The 21447-nt window shown below is 48.5% G+C and overlaps 11 protein-coding genes across 11 annotated transcripts in view; 6 read left to right on the top strand and 5 right to left on the bottom strand.

Moving 5' to 3' along the window:
- The window catches only part of MCYG_03549 (histone acetyltransferase ESA1), a gene marked incomplete at both ends in the record, with an annotated part of 2007 nt that extends 325 nt beyond the window's left edge, over positions 1-1682 (bottom strand). Inside the window, 5 exons of the mRNA XM_002847997.1 lie at positions 17-1179; positions 1254-1288; positions 1348-1412; positions 1473-1500; positions 1600-1682. Of these exons, the coding sequence (XP_002848043.1) occupies positions 17-1179; positions 1254-1288; positions 1348-1412; positions 1473-1500; positions 1600-1682 (1374 nt within the window). The remainder of the gene's footprint in view (positions 1-16; positions 1180-1253; positions 1289-1347; positions 1413-1472; positions 1501-1599) is intronic.
- Positions 1683-2045: 363 nt separating this feature from the next.
- Positions 2046-4556, bottom strand: MCYG_03548 (pre-mRNA splicing factor cef-1; the record flags this gene model as incomplete). The annotated part of the gene is made up of 3 exons (XM_002847996.1): positions 2046-4023; positions 4081-4458; positions 4531-4556. The coding sequence occupies 3 exons, from the start codon at positions 4554-4556 to the stop codon at positions 2046-2048; spliced, it is 2382 nt and encodes a 793-aa protein (XP_002848042.1).
- Positions 4557-4829: 273 nt separating this feature from the next.
- MCYG_03547 (60S ribosome subunit biogenesis protein NOP53) lies at positions 4830-6223 on the top strand (the record flags this gene model as incomplete). Its single annotated transcript, XM_002847995.1, has 3 exons — positions 4830-4963; positions 5020-5949; positions 6007-6223. 3 exons carry the CDS (start codon positions 4830-4832, stop codon positions 6221-6223), a joined length of 1281 nt encoding a protein of 426 aa, XP_002848041.1.
- Positions 6224-6697: 474 nt separating this feature from the next.
- On the top strand, positions 6698-7678 carry MCYG_03546 (RNA exonuclease 4; the record flags this gene model as incomplete). The annotated part of the gene is made up of 2 exons (XM_002847994.1): positions 6698-7029; positions 7084-7678. The coding sequence occupies 2 exons, from the start codon at positions 6698-6700 to the stop codon at positions 7676-7678; spliced, it is 927 nt and encodes a 308-aa protein (XP_002848040.1).
- A 434-nt stretch (positions 7679-8112) lies between these two features.
- Positions 8113-8845, top strand: MCYG_03545 (RNA exonuclease 4; the record flags this gene model as incomplete). Its single annotated transcript, XM_002847993.1, has 4 exons — positions 8113-8329; positions 8399-8476; positions 8532-8749; positions 8804-8845. The coding sequence occupies 4 exons, from the start codon at positions 8113-8115 to the stop codon at positions 8843-8845; spliced, it is 555 nt and encodes a 184-aa protein (XP_002848039.1).
- A 168-nt stretch (positions 8846-9013) lies between these two features.
- On the bottom strand, positions 9014-11068 carry MCYG_03544 (alkaline phosphatase 4; the record flags this gene model as incomplete). The annotated part of the gene is made up of 2 exons (XM_002847992.1): positions 9014-10886; positions 10959-11068. The coding sequence occupies 2 exons, from the start codon at positions 11066-11068 to the stop codon at positions 9014-9016; spliced, it is 1983 nt and encodes a 660-aa protein (XP_002848038.1).
- A 1146-nt stretch (positions 11069-12214) lies between these two features.
- MCYG_03543 (Dcs1p) lies at positions 12215-13213 on the top strand (the record flags this gene model as incomplete). The annotated part of the gene is made up of 2 exons (XM_002847991.1): positions 12215-12281; positions 12348-13213. The coding sequence occupies 2 exons, from the start codon at positions 12215-12217 to the stop codon at positions 13211-13213; spliced, it is 933 nt and encodes a 310-aa protein (XP_002848037.1).
- Positions 13214-13453: 240 nt separating this feature from the next.
- On the top strand, positions 13454-14263 carry MCYG_03542 (ubiquitin C-terminal hydrolase L3; the record flags this gene model as incomplete). The annotated part of the gene is made up of 2 exons (XM_002847990.1): positions 13454-13508; positions 13539-14263. The coding sequence occupies 2 exons, from the start codon at positions 13454-13456 to the stop codon at positions 14261-14263; spliced, it is 780 nt and encodes a 259-aa protein (XP_002848036.1).
- Positions 14264-14336: 73 nt separating this feature from the next.
- Positions 14337-15668, bottom strand: MCYG_03541 (MT-A70 family protein; the record flags this gene model as incomplete). Its single annotated transcript, XM_002847989.1, has 1 exon — positions 14337-15668. One exon carries the CDS (start codon positions 15666-15668, stop codon positions 14337-14339), a length of 1332 nt encoding a protein of 443 aa, XP_002848035.1.
- Positions 15669-16269: 601 nt separating this feature from the next.
- MCYG_03540 (uncharacterized protein) lies at positions 16270-16665 on the top strand (the record flags this gene model as incomplete). Its single annotated transcript, XM_002847988.1, has 1 exon — positions 16270-16665. The coding sequence occupies one exon, from the start codon at positions 16270-16272 to the stop codon at positions 16663-16665; it is 396 nt and encodes a 131-aa protein (XP_002848034.1).
- A 624-nt stretch (positions 16666-17289) lies between these two features.
- On the bottom strand, positions 17290-21105 carry MCYG_03539 (pumilio domain-containing protein; the record flags this gene model as incomplete). Its single annotated transcript, XM_002847987.1, has 3 exons — positions 17290-17322; positions 17446-20791; positions 20870-21105. The coding sequence occupies 3 exons, from the start codon at positions 21103-21105 to the stop codon at positions 17290-17292; spliced, it is 3615 nt and encodes a 1204-aa protein (XP_002848033.1).
- Positions 21106-21447: the final 342 nt, after the last annotated feature.

Here is a 21447-nt window from a genome sequence, read left to right as displayed (position 1 = left end):
CCAGTGTTTCATGGACATCCTTTTCAGTCATGGCACTCAGAGTAGCTAGTTCACTCTCGCTAATTGCATCTCGGCCAGGCTCAACTAGGAGTTCAACAAGTGTTTCTCTCCAATATTGCCGGTAACTCAGTAAGCCCAAGTCACTAAGAGGTTTTTCAGGAGACCCGAGTTTCCCTTCTCGCTTGCTAAGTTCATAGCTGAAAGCAATAAGAAGTCGACCAAACCCACGACGTTGATATTGAGGTAATGTTAGGATACACGCAACGTTGTATCCTTCTGCGGACTCCTTTTCCTTAGAGAAATATCCGACTAGATGACATCCGTTTGCATCACGTGTAGTCATACAATAGAATAGGAACGGGTCCACATCGTAATATAGCGTTTTGTGGTCTAGAAATAGCTTACTGAGCAGGCAGAGATTTCTGCACCATGTTCGTTGCCGCCTGCCATCAACTTCGAAAAAAGATACATAGTCATCTCGATATATCTCGTTTCCTGGTGGGTGTAGAAGAGAGCATTTGCTTCGATGCCTGTGAAATGCACGCTCATCATCAAAATAGCTGAGGCAGAATTCGTCGATGTATATCATATCGGCATCACTAAAGGACGTGGGATAAGGCGAAAAATACCACGGCTCGATCTCGAACTTACCCATCTGGATCTTACTTAAGTTCCGTACACGATGGATCTCAGTTAGATTTTGTGTCATGCTTCCGCCAGTTCTGAGCTTTTCAATCTCATCTTCCCGAGTGGTGTCGGCAGCAAGCTTATCTTGTTCCTCTTTGAGGGCAGCCTTAGCTTCGACTTCGGATTGGATATCGGTCATCTCAACATCTTCTGATTCTCCATCGCGAACTCGAGGTGTGCCACTCATGGACGGCGCCTCACTCCCTAGCATAGATATCTCAAAGGGTGTACTGCCTTCATCTTCCTGATTTTCCTTGCCGCCTGCTTTCGAAGGCCTGGGGGTCTTTGCAATGTTCTGATTCTTGCCGGTTAGAAGATCCGGAGTTGATGAGACGTCTCTGCTTCCATGCTGTCCACGCTTATGATTTTTTGGTTGGGCCTTGGTGGCGGCAGCAGCGGCAGCAGCCCCTGATATTTTCTTCTTTTCAGGTTTCTCGGGCTGTGGCCACTCAACTTCTTTGGAAAGGTCAATTCTAGACGCGGGGATCCATTCTATGCATACCGATTAGCGAAATCCTATAGCTGATGCTCTGCTGTCCTCGATATTAAGTAAGGGATAAACCCACCATCAAGACGCTTGTTGAAGTCAACATAGTGAACACTACACATAAATGTTAGTATCACCTATATTCTGAGCAGACTAAGGATAGAATATCATACTAGAATGTAGGACCTCCTTTCTTCTGCCTTATTGAAAGAATCTCTGCTTTCCTTTGCTCTCCATCCTGTTAAGTTGGTCAGAAATAATATCACGTGATATCAGAATAGGCTGCATAATTTCTCACCTTGTTGACAAACACCTTCACACCGATGCTATAAGAGTATAAGTGTTAGTTTTGGATGATCAAAAGTGTAGTAAATAGAGTAATATTCAGACTGGAAGTGCGAAATTTTCCATTTTTTATAGCATACCTCAAGGTATTCAAGGTGGCGAAACCTCTATCCGCAGGGTCTGGCGTTCCGAGGCCGTCTTGAGGGCGATCTGGGACACCCATGTTAGCCGGAAGATGGTGCTAAGGGATGTAGAAGCTGAATCTTTGATGGAAATCGCGTGGTTATGGATATATTGATGGCTGTTGTTGAGATGCGACTTTGAAGTTGCGAAAAAGAAAACTCCGCTGGAGGTTCTTGGTTAAAGTGACATTGCGGCTAATAGCCACGCGCTACCAAAATATTGGCACGCACGGCAAAGTTATCAAAAATAAGGAAGAGTCAAAAAGGAAAGGTAAGTATTTCACTACTTAATTCCCTAGATTACATTAGGAACGCCTTGCAGTGCTAGGTAAGTAAAAATACAGAAAATAAAAAGTAGCCACCAAAAAGGCGAAGACGATAAGCTGAAAGTAACCAACCCCCTTTTAATGCCATCCATTCATCCCACTAGTAAGAGATTCGAGTTCGTCCTTCCTGGCCCTGTATAGTTCCTGTGCCTCGCGTTCTCGTCTAGTCACGAAGGTCACCTCATCTCGAATATTTTCAAGCCGCAAGCTAATAGCTGCGTCTTCTGCAATTTGCAAGGTACGGAATGAATCCAGGGCAATGGTCGCTTTGTTAAGAGCTTCATCAGCTTGTATTATCTTGTTTCGTAGCGTCTTTGCCCGAGCCTGATATCCTCCGAAGTGCAACGCAACCTTCTTCTCCAGCTTATTACCTTGTTCAGCAGCTTGCAACAAGCTGGCTTGAACCTTGTCAAAAGCATGAGCCATTTCGGTTTTCCGTTGTTGGAACCGGCCTTCACCGTCCTCTTCGTCGTCGTAGAGAGAAAGCCCAGGCAAAGCAGAGGTGGACTCGTGGATAGCAGACCATGACGAGCTGAAATCATCGTTCCATTGCTGCACTTCCAGTTTCCCGGCTTCTGCTATGATCTCTTCTCTTGCTTTCGATAGGAGATCGTCGTCTAGCATGTCTAGCTTCGGTACTTTTCCTTCAAGTTTAGACTCTGGTAAGGGAAACTTTCGAGCATCGTTAGCAATAAGTCTGGCCATTTCACGCGAGACAAGCCGGCGAGCAGGATCATCATTTTTATCAGCGTCCTCCATCAGGGCCCCGACATTGATTAAGATTGGGCGAGGTAGGCTTTTTTGATACACCCGCGTTTGTCGTTTAAACTCTATCTCCGCTGCCATTTCTGCTGCGAGCCTGCTTCTCATGTCGCGCTCAGAGGCATCCTCTTCCGAGACTCCATTAGAAGATTCAGGCACGGGCTTTTCCGAAGGCATTTCCTCTAGTTCCCATTCTGTTTCTTTAGGTTTGGGTAAGCTAGACAACTGAGCTCTTAGATTTCTTCTTGCGAAACTTTCGCGCATTTTGATTTCCTTAGGCGTACTGCCTACGAGCTGATAGGGATCACCAGTTTCTTGGTTGATCATTAAAGAATCTCTGGGTGTTCGTAACGGTGTCGCGCCAGGTCCACGCATGGGAGTGGCGCTGGCAGCATTGCCCATTCCCTGTCGGAATGGCGTCGCCATAGGGTTAGGGGTGACCATCTGGTGTTGTCGAGGTGCTATACCCTCAAAACCGGTCGAGCCGCCTTCCTGAAGAGGGGTGTTCTCGCCGCCTAGGAGAGACGACTGGGTTTCTGTTAATGCCCTTATATTTCGGATTTCGTTCGCGATCCTGTCTTCTTCGGGTAGTGCTCTAGGCGTTCGGATGGGTGTGTTCCCAATAATATTAGAATAATTGCCGACAAGCCCTCGAGTTCCATCATTCCCATCTTCGCCCGCCATTTGACTTGCACGTTGTCCGGCCATCCCCATTTTGACAATTTCTTCCAATTCAGTTTCTCCGACCTGTGGGCTTGGAAGAACTAGTGCGCGTCGTTTGCTACTTTGTTCTGCTTCACGAATTCGTTGCATCTGGCCCGCTTTGGCAGCAGCCGCGAAGGCTGAAGATGGATCATTCTTTTCATTCTTCCTTCGTTTCCTGTCCTCGTCTTCTTCTTGGTCCCCCTTCCGTTTGCTTGCAAGCTGAAGTTTGCGGGGATCAAAGTTTGCACGCTGGCGTTCATTTTTCGCTTGCTCATCAAGCGTATCGTAAAAACCAGGTGCCGGTGCCTTTTCAAACGGTATATCCGCATTATAGTCCATTTGGCCGGGCTTACGGGTAACGACTTTAATGTTGATACCCGCATTTTTGAGCTCTCTTCGTTTTTGTAAGACTGCGAGTCGACGAGATTCCTCGAGCTGGCGTTCTCTTGCTTTGCGCTTCGCTTTCTTACCTTGGGTGTTGGCAAGACGCGCCCGTGCCTCGCTAAGCATTTCCTTTTCATCTTCATCAAGATCGATGGTATCAGGCCGCGCAGGTTTGGATTCTGGATCGGGGTCAAGCTCTCCTGGGCTACGAGGTGTTATCGAGAAAGTTCAGACGGAGTGTAACTGTATGACTTAAACTTACCGTAACCTCCTGACATCGTCCGCACTGGGAGCAGCAGCTTCGCCGCCTGCAGGTCCGCCAAGGCCAAGCTCATCAGACTCCCTTGCTTCAGCTTCATCTAACAGTTTTTGATACCTTTCCAAGCACTGTGTAGCAGTTCGTCCAACAATAGGCGCAATAGTTCGCCATTGTGTTGGCATTAATTTAGCCAAATGAAGCAGTTTTTCATCCTCCTCCTTGGACCATTCTATCTTTCGGATAGCTGGGTCTAGCCATTCTGACCATCTGGCTTTGCATTGTTTCGGTGTTTTGCGCGCAAGGAGGGAAGATACTCGAGCCCACTGGTTGAGACCATACTTGGAGACCGCAACTTTAACGATTTCGTCCTCGATATTTGTCCTAAGAGCAAGATTTACATGGTCAGTTTTGGTCAACTCGCAACGCGCGCTGAGAAATAGGCCTTCAACCTACCAAACGCCACCTTTAACGACCGGCATATTGACAGATGCCTCAGCCTCGATGCCGTTTGTGTTATAATCTCGCGACTCGTGTTTGAATTATCAAAGGCGTTCAAGGAGTAGCTCTAGGCGGTTGGTGTTTTTTGAGAAATATGAAGTCTGAAATTTAGCGCATAACTATTTAGCGCCAAGCGCGATAACCAAATGCCCAAAACTTAGAATTTTTTCCCCATGAAGAAAACTGCACACAGCATAATATCAACTAATTCTCACTACTAACTTCCAATATTCTCCAAGACTGTGACTAGCAGGATGTCGACCTCGGTAGGAGCACCCCAGCAGTATAAGCAGTCTTCTCGAAAGGGCAAGAAAGCTTGGAGGAAAAATGTTGATGTGACGGAAGTGCAAGAGGGGCTTGAACAGGTTCGAGAGGAAGTGATTAAAGGGTATGTGATATTCTTTTTAAAATTGGACCGCCAGAATTTCTAACACTAAACTATAGAGGAGTACTGGCTGAGAAGCCATCTGAGGAACTGTTCACACTCGATCCCACGGGCGATAAAGAAGCCCAGCAAGAGGTCCAGAAAAGGTTCAAATCCCTACGCGCGGATGAAATTCTCGCCCAGCGTTCAGCTATAAGTGCAATCGATAGCCGTAAACGACCCTCCAACTCCAGAGTTACAGATGGAATCATAGAGCCCAAGACAAAGAGAAGTCGAAGCGATTGGGTAACTAGAGAGGAATGGTTACGCTTGAAAAAGGTGGCACAAGAAGCAAAACTTGACGAATCATCAATGCAACATGACATTTCTCATGACCCATGGGCTGTGGATAGTGAAAAGGAGAAGAAATTTTCCTTTTTGGAGGAGAAAAAACCGATCGTTGCCCCAAAGACCTTGTCTGAGGCTCCCGTTTCACTCGCAGCAAATGGCAAGAAAATACCTTCCGTTATAAAACCCAAAGCGGGAACAAGTTACAACCCATCTTTCCAGGAATGGGATGAACTTCTGACAAAAGAAGGGGAGAAAGAAGTTGAAGCTGAGAGAGCACGGTTAGAGGAACAGAAAAGAGAGGCGGAGCGCATCGCGCGCATTGAAGCGGCGGAGGGTGACGATGGTCAGATTAAATCCGATGATGAAAGTGCATGGGAAGGATTTGAAAGTGAATATGAGAACGAGTCAATAAAGAAGAAGCGGCCCGAGAGGAAAACTAAGGCACAGAGGAATAAGATTCTACGGAGGAAAGAGGCAGAGAGAAAAGCGAAGGCGGAGGCTAATATAAAGAAACGAGAACAGCAAGCCGCGCAAGCTAAAGCTATCACAAAACAGATTACAGAGAAGGAGAAGGCGAAGTTAGCCATGACCAAGGCAGAGGAATCCTCAGGGGATGATGAGCCAGCTCTTCGCAAACGACCATTCGGTGGCAGAACACCGTGAGTACATTTTAGCCATTTCTTTATCAGAGTTCTTGCTAACAAATTGTCATTTAGTGTACCCGCCAAACCGCTGGAGCTAGTTCTCCCAGAAGAGCTTAAAGACTCCCTCTTGCTCCTCAAACCAGAAGGTAACCTACTAGGTGATCGATATAGAAGCCTAATGTTGCAAGGTAAACTAGAGGCGCGCAATCCGATCACCCAGAGTAAAAAGGCAAAGAGGAAAGCTACGGAAAAATGGACCTACAAGGACTTCAAAGTCCCGTCCGTTTAAGGTGGTTGATCGGGGTTTTTTTTTTGCAGTAACCAAAAGTAAATAATATTTGGAGTATAGGCGTTGAGATTGCTTGTAACTAGATATGAGAAATGATAACCTCCACCTGTTTCTCCTCTATTCAGATATGGCCTCCTCCAGCAACGACAGCGAAGGAAAGAAAGCAGGTAACTTGACCAAGCTGAGAGTATAAATTTAAATTGCATAGCAAGACTCCGATAGTTAATCCATACATCTTTCTCCGATATCAAATCAACTCAAGCCTTTTTGACGGTAAATAAAGTTTGTCCTGCCTTATTTCCACATACTTATTAATACATTAGTCATCTTATAAGGTCACTGGTTTGTTTGCACCGTTTGCACCTGCGATAAAGACCTTTCAACGTTCAAAATAATTTTTAAAGACGAGGCCACAAGAGATTTTGAACATATTCCTCCCGTGGATGGCTGTGGGACACATACGATAGCGTTGGAATGGAACGAAAGGAACTTTCAAGCAATTGGAGGAAGCTTCAGCAGACTCTCAAGTCCAGTAGCACATCGACTGGCAAAGATACTTCTGCGAAAAAACGGGCATCTGCTGGTGGCTCACTGGCATACAATGACGGCGTAAAAAGAAGGAAACTGTCATCGTCACTGAAAAGCCTGACGGCTACTGGTAGAGACACGGGCCGTGGACACACATCTAAGCGACGGAAAACCATGTCTACCGTTACAGTAGCTGCTGATGCAGACGTTCCTGCGGTAACATCTTCCAACCAAACAGCTTCCGATAAAGATTTAGTGAATATAGGACTATCCCCAGAGTAAGCACTGCAGTTGTAAATTACTAGAAAGTGAAAGCTAACGAATATGTGCAGCATCGAAGTGGGAAAGTACATTGCAATCGATTGCGAGATGGTTGGCGTGGGACCAGACCCCGACAAAGACTCGGCGCTAGCTCGCGTCAGCATCGTGAACTACAATGGTGATCAAGTGTATGATTCATATGTCCGGCCTAAAGAAATGGTCACCGATTGGCGCTCATCGGTAAGCGGCATCCTACCAAAACACATGGTCGAGGCGCGATCCCTAGAGACCGTCCAGCGAGACGTAGCAAAATTGCTTGACAATCGTATTTTGATCGGACATGCTGTGCGGAACGATCTAGATGCGTTACTACTTAGTCATTCGAAACGTGACATTAGAGATACCAGCCGATATCCGCCGTACCGAAAGTTTGCAGGCGGCGGGTCACCGAAGCTGAAAGTGTTGGCTTCAGAACTGTTAGGATTGGAGATACAGGGTAGTGCACACTCAAGTGTTGAAGATGCCAGGGCAACAATGATGCTTTTCCGTAGGGATAAAGAGGGATTTGAGAGAGAGCATGTGAAGAGATGGCCTGTACGGCCGGTCCCATCGGCGAATGGGTCAGGAGAGAAGAAAAAGAAGAAACCGAAGAAGAAAAAGAAGTGATATGATTGTCTACTGTAAATGCTTACTGTTGGATACCCTGTGCCCTGTCTCTATTAGCTATAGTTTGGTTAAACACTTAAAGCTGTTGGCTTCAAATATTTCCAACTTTTTATAGATCCCTGGCTACCGCCTAATATCCTCTAATATCCATTGAAGTTTCTCGTCCTCTCTGAATTCTCAGTTTCTATATTATTAATAAAAATCCACGGCCGTTATTGAGTGGATGCTTGTGGTCGCTTGCTAGTCGCTCTGTTTCCGATTTGTTGAAAAAACGCGACGCGTCAAATTCAATTTATCACGATCTTCAACTTCAACTTCAAACCAGCTTGAACAAGAAGATATCCATTTGATACCCAGTTAGAGTGTACACATACACAGATCCAAGAAACAAAGTCAAACATATCAAAGGCAATAGGCTATTATTTATCGGAAGAATGCTCGCTCTACGACCAGCAACAACCAACTCTCAACAACCTGATAAACACGCACAACCACAAGAAAAGCCTTCAAACTCTCAACCGCAGATAAAGAACTCGCACACACCGGTGGCCGTGTCAGCGAACATCTTACCCTGTCGAATCCACCATGACGGCCCAATAGAAGTCTCGTCGAGGCACTGGAATCCAGTATTCGACGCAGCTACTGAGGAAAGTATGAATGCAGAACGATTATACCCATATCACAAGTAACCTTTTCCACTGATATTCATCCAATCCATAGAACCGAGGACATCAACAGTATATTTTCGCGGTCGAAAGCTTTGTGGTCGTTCTGTTCCTCTTCCAGATAAGTACCATGGTGCGTATGCCTTTGTAGCGATCCCACCGTATATAACTCTCCTGACGACAACTAGGCGTGGTAGTAACAAGACAGCCTCAGTGTGAAGATCCTGTCCAACTCGTGGTGGGAGATCATGATGATGACGAAGCAGAAGAGAAGGAGGAACCCATATCCCAACTCGAGACAGTTGGGATGTTTTCTACGATTATGGTTTGGGAGCATGAGAAGGTTCCTACGGACGAGGACGTATACGTTCGATCCATGGAAGAGTGGATATCATTTGCACATGCAGTAAGTTGATGGCCTTATTATGTAGGATGTGAGAATGAGCTGACAGTTATGTAGATGCACGACGATGGAGCTAGAACTGAACCTCTTAAGAACTAAAACAACCTGTAGAAATAGCAGGTGTTGGTAAAGAGTAGAATCCGATATTCAACCCGTGATATTACTGATTCAATATCTAGCTTGAGGCATTAAATATATACATTCTCCATTGCGGACATTAAATACTATACTATAAATGAAAGACGCGAAGAGGATCGCCAGCCAAATTTACCATCTGGTCTTGCTGAGACCAAGGCACTGGGCCATGCGGAAGAAGATGTCGACGGAGTTGTAGACACCGCCAAAGTCTTCCTGGCATGGTCCCATTGCGAAAACAGGGACGTCAGTGAGCGAGTGAACGCCCTGACCCTCATCAGGAGCAATGGTACCGTTGACGATGAAACCGCTAACTGCATCCTTGTAGTTGACATAGTAGTCATTGGAGCCACGGACGGCAGTGGCTGGGAGACGAGGGCCATCCTTGTGAACCTGGTAGTTCTCGCGCTTGTCGGGGTGGGCGCCGAGGCCGCTATGGAGGGTGTATCGGGGATCCCACTGGGCGGGGAAGTGGACGCCCTCAGAGTATTGGAGCGAACCCTGCTTTTGAACAGTGTACTGGGAGAGACCAGAGTTGAAGTAGGTGCCGATAGCATTACGCTTCTCGCGGTCACCTTTCTGTTCAGCGAGATACTTGGTGTCGACGGAACCGGTGACATCGAAGCCGTGGCCGTGGTCAGCGGTGACGACGATGAGAGTATCGTCCAATTCACCTAAGGCACGGAGCTTGGCGATGGTGGCACGAATGGTGTCGTCAAGCTCGAGAAGCTCACCGAGAGCACGGTCATAGTCCATAGTGTGCATCTGCTTGTCGATGCTGGCAGCCTCGGACATGAGGAAGAAGCCTTTGCCACGGCTCTCACGGTTGTTGCGGTTACGGGTGTGAAGAATGTCGATGGCCTTGAGGGTCATCTCCTTGAGACCGGGTTGGTCATCGGCGTCCTTGCTAGAACCGTCGGGGTAGTTCTTCTTGTTCTTAAGGTTGTCCTTATATACGTTACGATCGAGCCACTTCGCCATGACGCTGGTGGAGAAGACACCAAGGGCACGGTCATCGTTGGAGGCGTGAGCGAGAGCGGTTGCGTTCCACGAGAGAGAGTATCCCTTCTTCTGGAACATCTCATAGTAATTTTGCTTTTTGTTGTCATCATTGGGCAAGAAGTCCTCGGCACCACCACCAAAGAGAACATCTGGGCCATCCCAGTGAGTCCAGGTCCAGTTGGAAAGGCCGTGGTAGTAGGTGTCAATGACGTGAGCGGCCTGGCCACGGTCACTGGTGTGGGAGGTCAGGGCAGCTGGTGTGGCGTCAGACAAGTGAGCGGTAGAGACGATGCCAACGCCGGCGCCGGGGTAGACACGGCGGAAGATCTCGGCGATGGTCTCGAACTTGGGGTCATCAAAGGGAGACTTGGAGGAATCACGGTAGACGTTCAATGCGTTGACGGTCGACTTGTGGCCGGAATACAGGGCAGTAGCAGAGTTGGCGGAGTCAGTGATGAAGGAGTCCATGGAATGGGTCATCTGGTGGCCGAGGATGGGGAACTGGTCCATCTGCATCTTGGTCTGGTACTTGCCGTTGATAGACTGATGAGCCATGAGACGAGCAGCAGTGATCATGTTGGTGGTCATGCCATCGCCGATAAAGAGGATGACATTCTTAGCACGACGGCGGGTGCGCAGCTCCTTGACCTCCCAGGTAGCAGTGGTCTTCTTGCCATTGTAATAGGTGAGAACGGCCTCGTACATACCGGGGCGGTCGAGGCTGACGCGACGGTAGGCCTTGGAGGCGACATTGACGACGGAGGGCTTCTTTGCGTCTTTGGCAAAGAGATCCTCGTACCAGGAGAACTGCCACTTCTCGAGCTTGGGCTCCTGGGTCTTGAAGAACTTGGTGGCAGGCTCGGGCTGCTGGTGTCCTCGTCCCTTGCGCTCGATGGTGAAGGTGAACTTCTCATCCGGGTCTCCAACACGGGCCTCAGATCCATTGACGGGCGAGTGCACCTCGAGACGGATGTCGAAGTACTGTCCAGACAGAAATTCGGCCCTACATAATATCAGTCTTGTGCTCGTCCCAATGCATTGTGTCTACCTAGACACGACGCTTCGATCGACCTACTTGTCTGGCGGGAAGATGCATCCAAGCTGGGGACAGCCACCCAGACGCTGGAAGGTCTGGGCGAGAGCCGTCGAGGCGAGGGCGGTAGCGGTGAGGATGGAGAACTTCATCTTGCCTGTCTGCTTGACTTGAAGGAAAACGAAGGAAGCAGGAAGTAGGAAGCAGGAAGCAAAGAAGAACGGTGGGGGGAAGCAGGCAGCTCTTAAATATTTATATTATATTATACACGGCTGGCCTCTCTCCCTTGCCCTTGCTGCTTCTTACTTTTTTTCTTCTATCTGCTCTCGCCTTCCTGCTCGATTGACCTCGACCGAGGTCCACTCCCACGTTGTCCAAGAAGGCCGTACCCATGCCCAGCGCGCCTTTACACAGCTCTGCATCGCGAGTCATTTCGTCAATTGCCAGAACGTGCGACTCCACGCCCTGCTCGTCCCCTACATAGGTTCGGAGGATTCCGTGTACGGAGGACTGGCCTGGGGGCAAAGCTGCAGGCTGGTCCACCTTTTCCTTTGTCCGCGTAAAGCCACTTTTTTGCTTCCTCTCTCTGTCTCCCTCCATCCCTCTCTCTTTTTCGTCCTCTCCCTGTCTGTAATCTCCGAACATCGACAGGGAAGTTTTCGTATAGTAGAAGAAAAGAAGAAGGCGAGAAGGTTGGGAGCCAGTAAGGTGGTCACGGGAAAGCACGTGCTGCATGCTAAACCAGGTCAAGCCTCGCCAAGCCTCGCCAAGCACCCGCATCCGCTTATGTCATCCCGTCCTAATAATAGAACTTGGAGAGATATGATATTGCCTAAAGAGGAAGTCGATAGGGCCAAGGAAAGAAGGCGTAAAGGGAGAAAAAGAGTGCAGAGAGAAAAGAGGGAACAACAGGAAGAGAGAGAGAGAGAGAAGGCCTAGAAAGACGGACAACGAGAGAGAGAATGCCTTGAGGATGCCTTGTCCAGGGCAACAGGCATAAAGTGTTGGATGCTCCATCACAACCGTATACCCGGTCTTTGGGTCCATCTCTTGCTCTTGTTGCTATGGCCCCCGCCCAATAATGTAGCTCCCCACCAGAGAACTTCCGTACAAGATGGAGTTCTAGTTACTTGCCCGCTCTAAGGAAACATTTCTCCATCTTAAACTCTGGGTTCCTGGATCATGTGATTTTATAAACATATTGCTTATGTAACGAATAAACAAAACCAGGCCTGGAATTGTTTACTCTGATAAAGCGCAAATAATATCCCGAACAACGTGTTAACCAGAGGTTAAAAATGGAGAGCCAAGCAGACACCACCAGCTTAGTTCAGCGGTTTGTTCTTGACCGGTTGCTCAACCAGGGTATGGGGTATACACCTTCAACCCGTGCTGCTTTGGCAAAAGCTAAGATCTAACTGCCATGTATAGACCAGAATGACCGCCGTATCTCGCTCCTCGGCTCTATTGACCACCAACCGGCCATTCTGCTCGCCGAACGCGCCGCCTTCCCAGTCGATCAGACCTCCCTGGTCTCCTTTTGTGCCTCCCTCACCCACATATCCCACATCAGTGCAAACGACATCTACCACTGGGCCCTCGCTTGCTCGCCCTCCTCGCCCGACACGCCGGACGTGAAACTCACCCTCATCTATCCCTCCACGCCCCAGCATGTCGCCAAGTATTCAGTTCAGCCCGTGCGCATGGTCACAGAGACACCAGCAATTTACCAGGAACATGTCCGTCCTTACATGTCCGGTAAGCGTGAAGCCGGCCGCCTCAACTGGGTCTATAACATCATCGAAGGGCGCAAGGAACAGGAGGATGTCCTCTACCGCCACCAAGATGAGGAGGAAGGGTTTCTGCTACTCCCAGACCTGAACTGGGATCGTAAAACGATGGGGACACTGCGACTACTGACACTCGTTCAGCGAAGGGATATCTGGAGCCTTCGTGACCTAAAGAAGAAGCATGTGCCATGGCTCAAGCATATGAGAGAACGCATACTCGATAGCGTGGTCAAGGTCTATCCGTCAATGGAACGAGACCAGGTCAAACTGTACGTTCACTATCAGCCAACATACTATCATTTCCACATCCATGTGGTCAATGTCATGCTCGATGCAGGCAGCACACAGGCTACAGGCAAGGCGTTTGGACTAGAGAATCTCATATCCCAGCTGGAGACTATTGCGGGAGACGAAGAGGCAGGGATGGCGGATGTAGACCTTACCTACTATCTGGGGGAGGCCAGCGAACTGTGGGTGAACGTATTTGCGCCCCTGAAGAGTAAATGAGTAGATAAACGACTGTATGAAGCCATGATTCAAGGAATAAATGATTGATATGTGATATGCGAATGGATTAATTCCTTTTGAGCCTCTTGTTTGCATGGTTTGCAACTATGACGCAGTTTCTCCCACCAACCAAACTTTTTACAGCATAAGCAGCATTCGACAATCAACAAAAGGAATCAACAAGATCCCACCTTTGACAGACCTCTCATCGAAAGAAGATACCACAATATTATAGCTAATATGGCGGAAAATAACCCCGACTGTCCCGACAATGCAAAGGCCTTTGTACCTCTCGGTTAGCCCACCCCCTCTTTTACATATACAGTCGTTAACAGGCAACCACTATTAGAAAATAACCCTGATGTTATGTCACATCTAATCCACCAGCTCGGGCTCCCATCCACCCTTGGCTTTTCGGATGTCTTCAGCATCTCTGACCCTGAGCTCCTGGCCTTCATCCCTCGCCCCTCACAAGCTCTCCTTCTCGTTTTCCCTGTCACCCAGACCTATGAAAAAACCCGAGTTGCTGAAGACGCTGATATCCAACCATACGCTTCCTCTGGCCCCCAGGAACCAGTGACATGGTTCAAACAAACGATCCGCAATGCGTGTGGTCTCATCGGCCTGCTTCATGCAGTATGCAATGGCGCAGCAAAGAAGGAGATCGCCAAGGGGTCCGATCTAGACCAGCTATTGTCTGAAGCCATCCCGCTAGCTCCCCAGGAGAGAGCGGACCTGCTATATTCTAGCTCTGCGTTAGAGAGCGCGCATGCTGATGCTGCGAAGAAGGGGGACACGAGTGCTCCTAGTGCTGAAGAGAAGGTTGATTTGCACTTCGTGTGTTTTGTCAAGGGCGATGACGGTCGGCTATATGAGCTTGACGGGAGGAGGAAGGGGCCCCTGTGTCGAGGAGAACTGGCTGAAGATGAGGACATGTTGAGCGAGAAGGCGTTGGATAAGGGAGTGAGGCGGTTCTTGAAGACAGAGGAAGAAGCAGGGCAGGGTGATTTGAGATTCAGCCTTGTTAGTCTCGGGCCAGCGTTAGATTGATGTGATTGATGTAAGATGCGGGCCAGACTAATAGACCGGTTTCCGTACTATGCACGGTTTTACACAATGATATCTATTCTGCCCACCACCCGTCCCAATTAAATCTCATTACCTCATCCCCAACTGCCCACCAGCCCGCCGTGAGACTTCGTGCAAACACCTCCAAGGCCGTGTATTCTTTCCCACTGAAGAATATCTGCCCAACTAACTCCCTCATCCCCGGTTTCCGTGAATGCACATCCGGTACACCAGCAATAATCCTCCTCCTGATGTCACGCTCTTGTCCACCGGCCCTCCCAATTATCAGCACCTCATAAGGTTTCCTCCATATCCCATCAAGCGCGGTGACCGTCTCCCCAGTTACTGTCGTTTTGACCCATATCCACTCTTCAATTATAGCAACGCCAGCTGCCCGAAACGCATTCCTTACTGCGTGTCGCGCCTTTCCAGAATTGGTAACCCAGACCCCTACTATACCAGACATTGCAAGAAATTTCTGCACAATATTTCTCAAAAGCAGCTCTAAGTCGTCAAATAATAGTGTTGATACATTGTATTGCCTCGACCGTCCGACGGAACGATTAGGCCACGGCGGATCGGCCAGTATGAAGTGGAATTTTTGGTCAGATGGGATGAGCGACAGTGGGTTGGTTAGGTACAGCGTATCCGGTTGGATGTGCGTTAATATAAAGGTTGACTCTGGAGGAACCAGAAAGAGCTTTTGTCTCTGTGGTGTAGGCTCCGTGCTAGTCGGTGTAAGACCGGTGGTTTCATCGAACCTGATCACGGCCTGGCAGGAGTTCGGATTCTTCACAAGGCTGTTGTATATGTCTCTGGCAGACGGGAAGCAGTTCAAATCTGGCGAGAGTATAATAGGTGGGAGCCCGGGAGCCATATCTTGGTGGCCGTACACTTGATCTTCATCTGATAATCTAGCGTGTCCTGGCGCATTAGGTGCCAACTCCGGTTCATCCACTCTCAAGCGTTTCCTAGGCGTTAAGGAAGGATGTATTTCTTCACGTAGCGGTGCTGTACGCCTACTATAACACCATTCGCCCTGGTAGGTTTCATTAAGTTTCTTCAACCCGCCATCAACAGAGGCAAGGATCGATGCATGATACCCATGATCCTCAGCCGGTACGAGCTTTAGAATCTTCTCCCTGCTCGAGGCTGTTTTTGGCTCGGGGGATGGCCCGCTATACGGGTCTCTGATGGCTTCTGAGGAGCGTATCAGTCGTACTTTTGACAGGGTATCATTTCTAATGACGCTGAGTGGGTGCTGCGCTAGGCTGATGGATGCTGGTATGTCTATTATGAATAAATCCTGAGACGCATCTTGGTATAGTATTGACGACTGGGAAGGCGTTGATGACCCATTTGACGGCTTATCAGGACCCGAGTTCATGACATTGGATATGTGTCTGCGTCGTCATGTAGTCGAAAGGTGTTCTCAGATGGCAAAAGAGTGTTCGTGGACCTACCATGGCAAGGCGTTCAGGAGGTAACTAGGTTATAGATTTATCAAATATCGATGCATGTGGATCTGCTGTAAATTACATGGTTGGTCGAATCTCTGGTCGCTAACTAATTAGTCCAATATGGCTTTTATACCTAGGAGTGCTACGTTCGATGCCCACGGCCTCTATATTTTGATTGAATGGCCAACTCTATAGCAAGTATACGAAACATCAAGTTCGATGGTCACAGCCACTATATTTAACGCTTGCGGTCATAGCTTCACTCCGCCTCTCTATATGTAGCTCCGCTAGTTATGGGAGAAAGCTTGAGCTCCTGATCTACGTAATAATCGTTAGGAATCTGCTAGCGAAAGTGATACGTTGACACGCGGCAGACTTTCACCTGGTCTATTCTTTTTCATGTCTTCTCATTTGCCGCTGTGACCTCTCGCAGCGTGGCTGTTTCTAACAGATATATCAACGTTATTGTAGAGGCGGACACTGATCTATAAATTATTAGGCACTGCAGTCACAGGTCAACTGGTTAAAATGGGAGAGGGAAGAGTACTTGCAAAGGAGGGCCAAACTACATATTGGCAATACGTCAACATCACAGGCTTTCCGTCATGCAATTGTTGTATTGGCTGCCTTTTCAAGGCCACCTTCATTTTATATGGCTCCGGCAGGATCCCAAGAACCCCGAACAGCGCGGCTACTTTAGTTCGAGACCCAAAGGGAGCCAGCGAGCAAAAGGGGGCACAGGATGTAAAAATAATGTTGAAACAAGCTATGTTTATACCCGCTGATACTTGGAATTTAGAAAATGCTGCAGCTCAAAAGGAAAAACAACAAGGTTATATCTTTACCATCAGGAAAACATACATTCGCCTGGCCTTAAAAAACATATTTCCTCATACATATAATTCGCTCCCTTCCCTCTCTTGACAGGCAAATACCTAAACACATGAAGCTTGGACTTGACTTGGCCCAAGCAGGCTAAAGAGAAAACGCAAAAAAAGACAACGTGGACAAAACAGAGAGATACAGTGAGCAAAAAAGAATTTCAGAGATGCATATGGATAAAAGAAAGTCCAAAGAACGAGAAAATTTACAAACTGAAGTGAAACGGAACATTTTGTAATTTGAAACCAGTAAGCAGAAATGGAGATAACAGAGTCCAAAAAAAGGGGGAAGAGGGGGGACAAAAGGTGACGGTGATGAAAATATTGTGGATTGAGGGAGAGTGACGGGAGGGATAGGGAAGAACCTATTCCCAGACCACTATCTCTGGTTTCGTATAGCATGAGCCCGTCATTCGAATTCCTAGCTATATCGACCCTGTGAACCAGCGCTGGGTAGAAATAGATAAGAAACGATGACATGCATAGATAGAGTAAAAACACAGTACCAGCTTTAGCGGTGACGGTGATGTATCATGCCATGTCGGTTTCCATCCACACTCGAAGGTTTATAATTCAGATATGGGATTCAGCATCATTCCTCGCATGAGTATGAAGGTGAATAATGCGAATTGAGACACAACGACAGTCCGTAAACAATTCCCAAATTTTACACACATAGCTGCATCATGGATAATATAGCCTGGAAAAAATAAAACAAAATTGCACGCAATAATCATGAATCAATCAGGAATACTATGCAGATAAAGGTTAGATCGACAGTCACGATCGCAAGAAAAGTTTAAGGTAGGTAAAAGAAACTTACACGACCACGTCGTCCGGAAGGTGGAGTACCCTGTGCCCCTGGGGTTGGCTGATAGAATTGCTGAGGGTAATTATACAGTTGGCCTGCGCCCATGACGGGGCTAAATTGCTGGTTTCCATACGCAGTTGGCTGAACTATCGAGTTGCCACCCATTGGTAAAGGAGCCCCGCCAGGACCTGCCATGGCTGGTTGCACGGAACGGAAGTTATCTAGAGTCGTGCCCGTGGTGACGGGGAAGCCATTCATGCCCATACCCATGCCGTTTCCGGGAGGTGGGAAGAAACCGGCGGATGGCATACCGCGTGATTGGGCCGCGAGGAAAGCTTGATATTGGTACTGCTGTGGATTTAGCGGCATTTCTTGAGCAAGGCCAGGGTTTGTCATTGGGAGGCCGGCAAGGCTGTTCATGGCGCCGAATGCGTAGGGATCGTATTGTGGGAGAGCTTGTTCGGAGGAAATTGACCGTGACATGTTTGGTGGAGAGTTGAGGGATGGCTGCATGTTCATGTTATGAGCGCCCATCTGGCCCGTGTATTGACGGTCTGCCTGGTGTTGTTGAGATGGGAATGCATTCCCTTCCTGACGCTGCTGGCCGGGTTGACGCTGGTGTTTCTCTCTGTCAGTAGCAGCTCCATGGTCGCGAGCGTGGTGGGAATCACGAGTTGTTGCGGTGCGCGATGACAAGCCAACTTCGTCCATAAGACGTTTATATCCTTGACTAGGGGTGGTCTTCAGCTTAGTGAGAACCTTGGCGACAGTCTTGACTACATCGGCACGCATGGCTTCTTCAAAGAAAGGAGTGGTAAGGACTTTGAAGATCAACGTTGCACCAGACGACTGGTCCTTGAGTATATTTTCCAACGTCTCATCTCCAGGGCTGAAAAATAGAGCCTTCAAGATGATTTCTCTAGCCTCTGGTTCATTTCTCTGATTCACAATCTTCAACACTGTCAGGTAAGCGACCTTGTGAGTGCAAAGAGCCACAAGATGAGGCACGAGTCGTGGAGCAAGCACAGTACGGCGGTTGGGGAATGTACATGTGTCAAGGAACCATGTGAGGAGCAGGGCACCGTTAGCGTTTGTTGCTAGCTGAACACTGTGTAGCGCAATGGCAGAGGCAAGCATTCTTTGTTGATCCTTTGTCGCGTGGTGGCTCTCCAAACATGCCCTCATAGCTCTAGCACCGAAACGACCTTGGGAAATCTCCCACATGCGGCTAAGCATAGTCTCAAATATGAAGTCGTTGAATGGTGGACCAAAACGCAAGCAGCACTGCAAAACATAGTTTCCGTATTGGTCAAGGAACAATGGAACGGTATACGGCCTTAGGCTGTCAACAATCATCTGCTTCTGAGAAGCCACCTTAGATACGTCAATGATCTTCTGTGCAGCCCATGTACCATTCTTATGCACACCGATTTCTGCAAGATGGGGTGCTATTGGCGTCAACATCTGTTCCTTAGCCTGTTCAGAGCAGAACTCAAATAGTTTCTGCACAACAGTGTTGCCTAGATAGTCAGAGGCCAGCTCGGCGATCTCAGGAAGCATTTCGTTGGCGGTTTCTTCGATTTCCTGAGCACTGCAGGCGCCGTTATCTATCTTTTTCCTTATTTCGCGGAGACGAGGGGCATCGAAGGCTCGCGATTGACTGGGTTCAGGTACTGGCCGGATTTCATCTTCGAATGCGGTGAAATTGATGGCTCGCTGGATGCTCAGAGTAATATTTTGGCATTCGGCTTCGGAAGAGCCAAATTCTATTACTATCTTGCTCATTTCCGGCTGTATTTCTTGAAGATCGGGGATAGCGGAAGAAATAACAGCATCGCCATCTTGTGTGGCAGAGCGAGTCCCATCTCGAGCCACAGATCCAGCAGCTCCAGTGTTGGCATCTGGTGTAGGGGAGTGTTGGCTGCCGGGTTGTCCTGGAGTTTCAGAGACAGGAGTAGCTGGGACTTTAGCGTAACCGATGCGGACTGGACCAGCTCCAGGGAATATTTCCTTGCCATTTAGTAGAGATTTGGCTTGAGTGGCACTCTCGACACGCTCAAAGTTGACGAATCCGCAATTCTTATGGGTCAAGACACGAGTCGACTCAATTTTACCGTATACATTAAAGATAGCATCCAATGAGGTAACGGTGGTCGAGACAGGAATACTACCGATCCACAATGCTCGAGTTGGACCCTCCAGATTATTTTCGTCCACCGGTTCTTGCGATCTTAACCCCCCTATACCTCCTAGTTGCATTCTCTGAACCGCCTCAGGTAGACCGTCATACTCGGAACCTTCTGTGATGCGAATATCAGCAGCACTTATGCTGTTCTCAAGTCTTGATGGGCTCGCGAGGTAATTGCGGATAGAGGAACGTTGAAGAGGAGCATCTAGAACACCAGCAGTACGGGCTCTGGGGCGGCTCGAAGATGCATGGTTTGCGAAGGCCTGGACGGCAAGGTTGTGTTGATGGATTTGTGCCTGCGTGGCGGCGAGTTGGGCGGCGGTAGCGGCGGCAGATGGGGTCATGGTACCAGAGGGGATACCAGTGTAATGTGTGCCAAATTCTTCATCGTCTTCAGCATATTTCTCCTTTGCATTGACAGAATACGATCGGAAGCGATTTGAACCCCGATTGAGCATAGCCAGTTCGGCGAGAAGAGGCGGTAAGGATGACGCTGGTTGTTGTTGCTGCTGCTGTTGCTGCATGAGCATGGCAACTGATGGCCCAGCGAGGCTAGCACGAGACTGCTGCGGTGTCTCTGCCAACCCCAAGTAATCCAGCGTCCTCACGTCAGCGTCTGCAAGGCCATCCTTTGAGAAGGAAGATTGGGTAGGCGATGAGGGCCCTTCGGAGGATCGTATGCTGGCCAGTGTGGTAGCACGCTCGCGTCCAGATGACCAGTTTGTCGAGAAGACAGATGGGCCGAACGGACTTGTACTGTTTAGGAGATTGGGTCGCTGTGGCATCGAGCCAGCTCGGAGGCGAGACAGCAGAACTGTGTTCGACTCCGTTCCTGGAGCGGACACCATTGAGGACTCTACCCCAGTTGTATTTTGTGGGCGGAATGGGCTGGTGGATGGGGTAGGTCTGGAAGTTTTGGAGATGACAGAAGGTTGAACGTTGAGTCCATTGAGCGGTCCGACGGGAGAGAAGCGTGATGGCACAGTTCCTGCGCGAGTTCGTCGACCAGGATTGTACGCTATGGTTTCAGGTGATGGCACTAGACCTGGGAACTCGTCTTGGTTTGGTGATTCGGGAATATTCTCACGAAGAGGTGTTGAATTGCCACTGGTGGGTGGTCCTCCCCAGATATGTGGAGTTACTCCTTCTTGAGCTTGTATTTCCCGAGCACTACGGATACATATGAATATTAGATATTTACATGGTGAACGGTGGATATTGGACTTGTAGGGGAGAGTTTTAACTAACCGTTTGGGATAGAGACGGTTGCCAAGATCATGAGAAGGGGAACCTGCCCCCATTCTTGACACTCCAATCGATTGTGATGAGCCAGTTAGGCCATTTGAGCCTCCAAAGGGGGACTTTGTCTGACCAGCCTGCTGTAGATCGCTGGGTGATGAGCTGCCTGTGGATGTGCCGGATCGTGGTTGCGAGGGAAGATAGTTAAGGTTGAGATGCCCTTCGGGCCTTGACGAATGGGCCATTATAGATTATAATAGTTCAGTCCGTGTTAAATTGGATAAAATAAATCAAAATCCAATATAGACGCTGGATCAAAATATCCGAAACGCTCTATGCCTTCTCTCTAAGAAGGGGGATATGCCGTTTCGTCTCTTAATATCGCTTTTTTTTTTCTTTTCAGGCGGCGGGAAAAAAAAAAAATAAAAGAAAACCGCGACGGCTTAAGGTGGAAAAGAACGTGGCGAATATATCTTGTGTTTTTGTCGAGAGATATTAGTTCTTTCCTACCAAGGCCAGACGGGGTTCAATTAAAAAAAATAAAAGTCGATAGATGGGAGGGGAGACAAGGAAATGATCAGACGGAA

The sequence above is a fragment of the Microsporum canis genome, genomic scaffold (genome assembly GCF_000151145.1).
Source record: "Microsporum canis CBS 113480 supercont1.3 genomic scaffold, whole genome shotgun sequence".
Lineage (NCBI taxonomy): Eukaryota > Fungi > Ascomycota > Eurotiomycetes > Onygenales > Arthrodermataceae > Microsporum > Microsporum canis.
The sequence above is the reverse complement of the archived record's forward strand: the minus strand, read 5'-3'. Positions and strand labels throughout refer to the sequence as shown.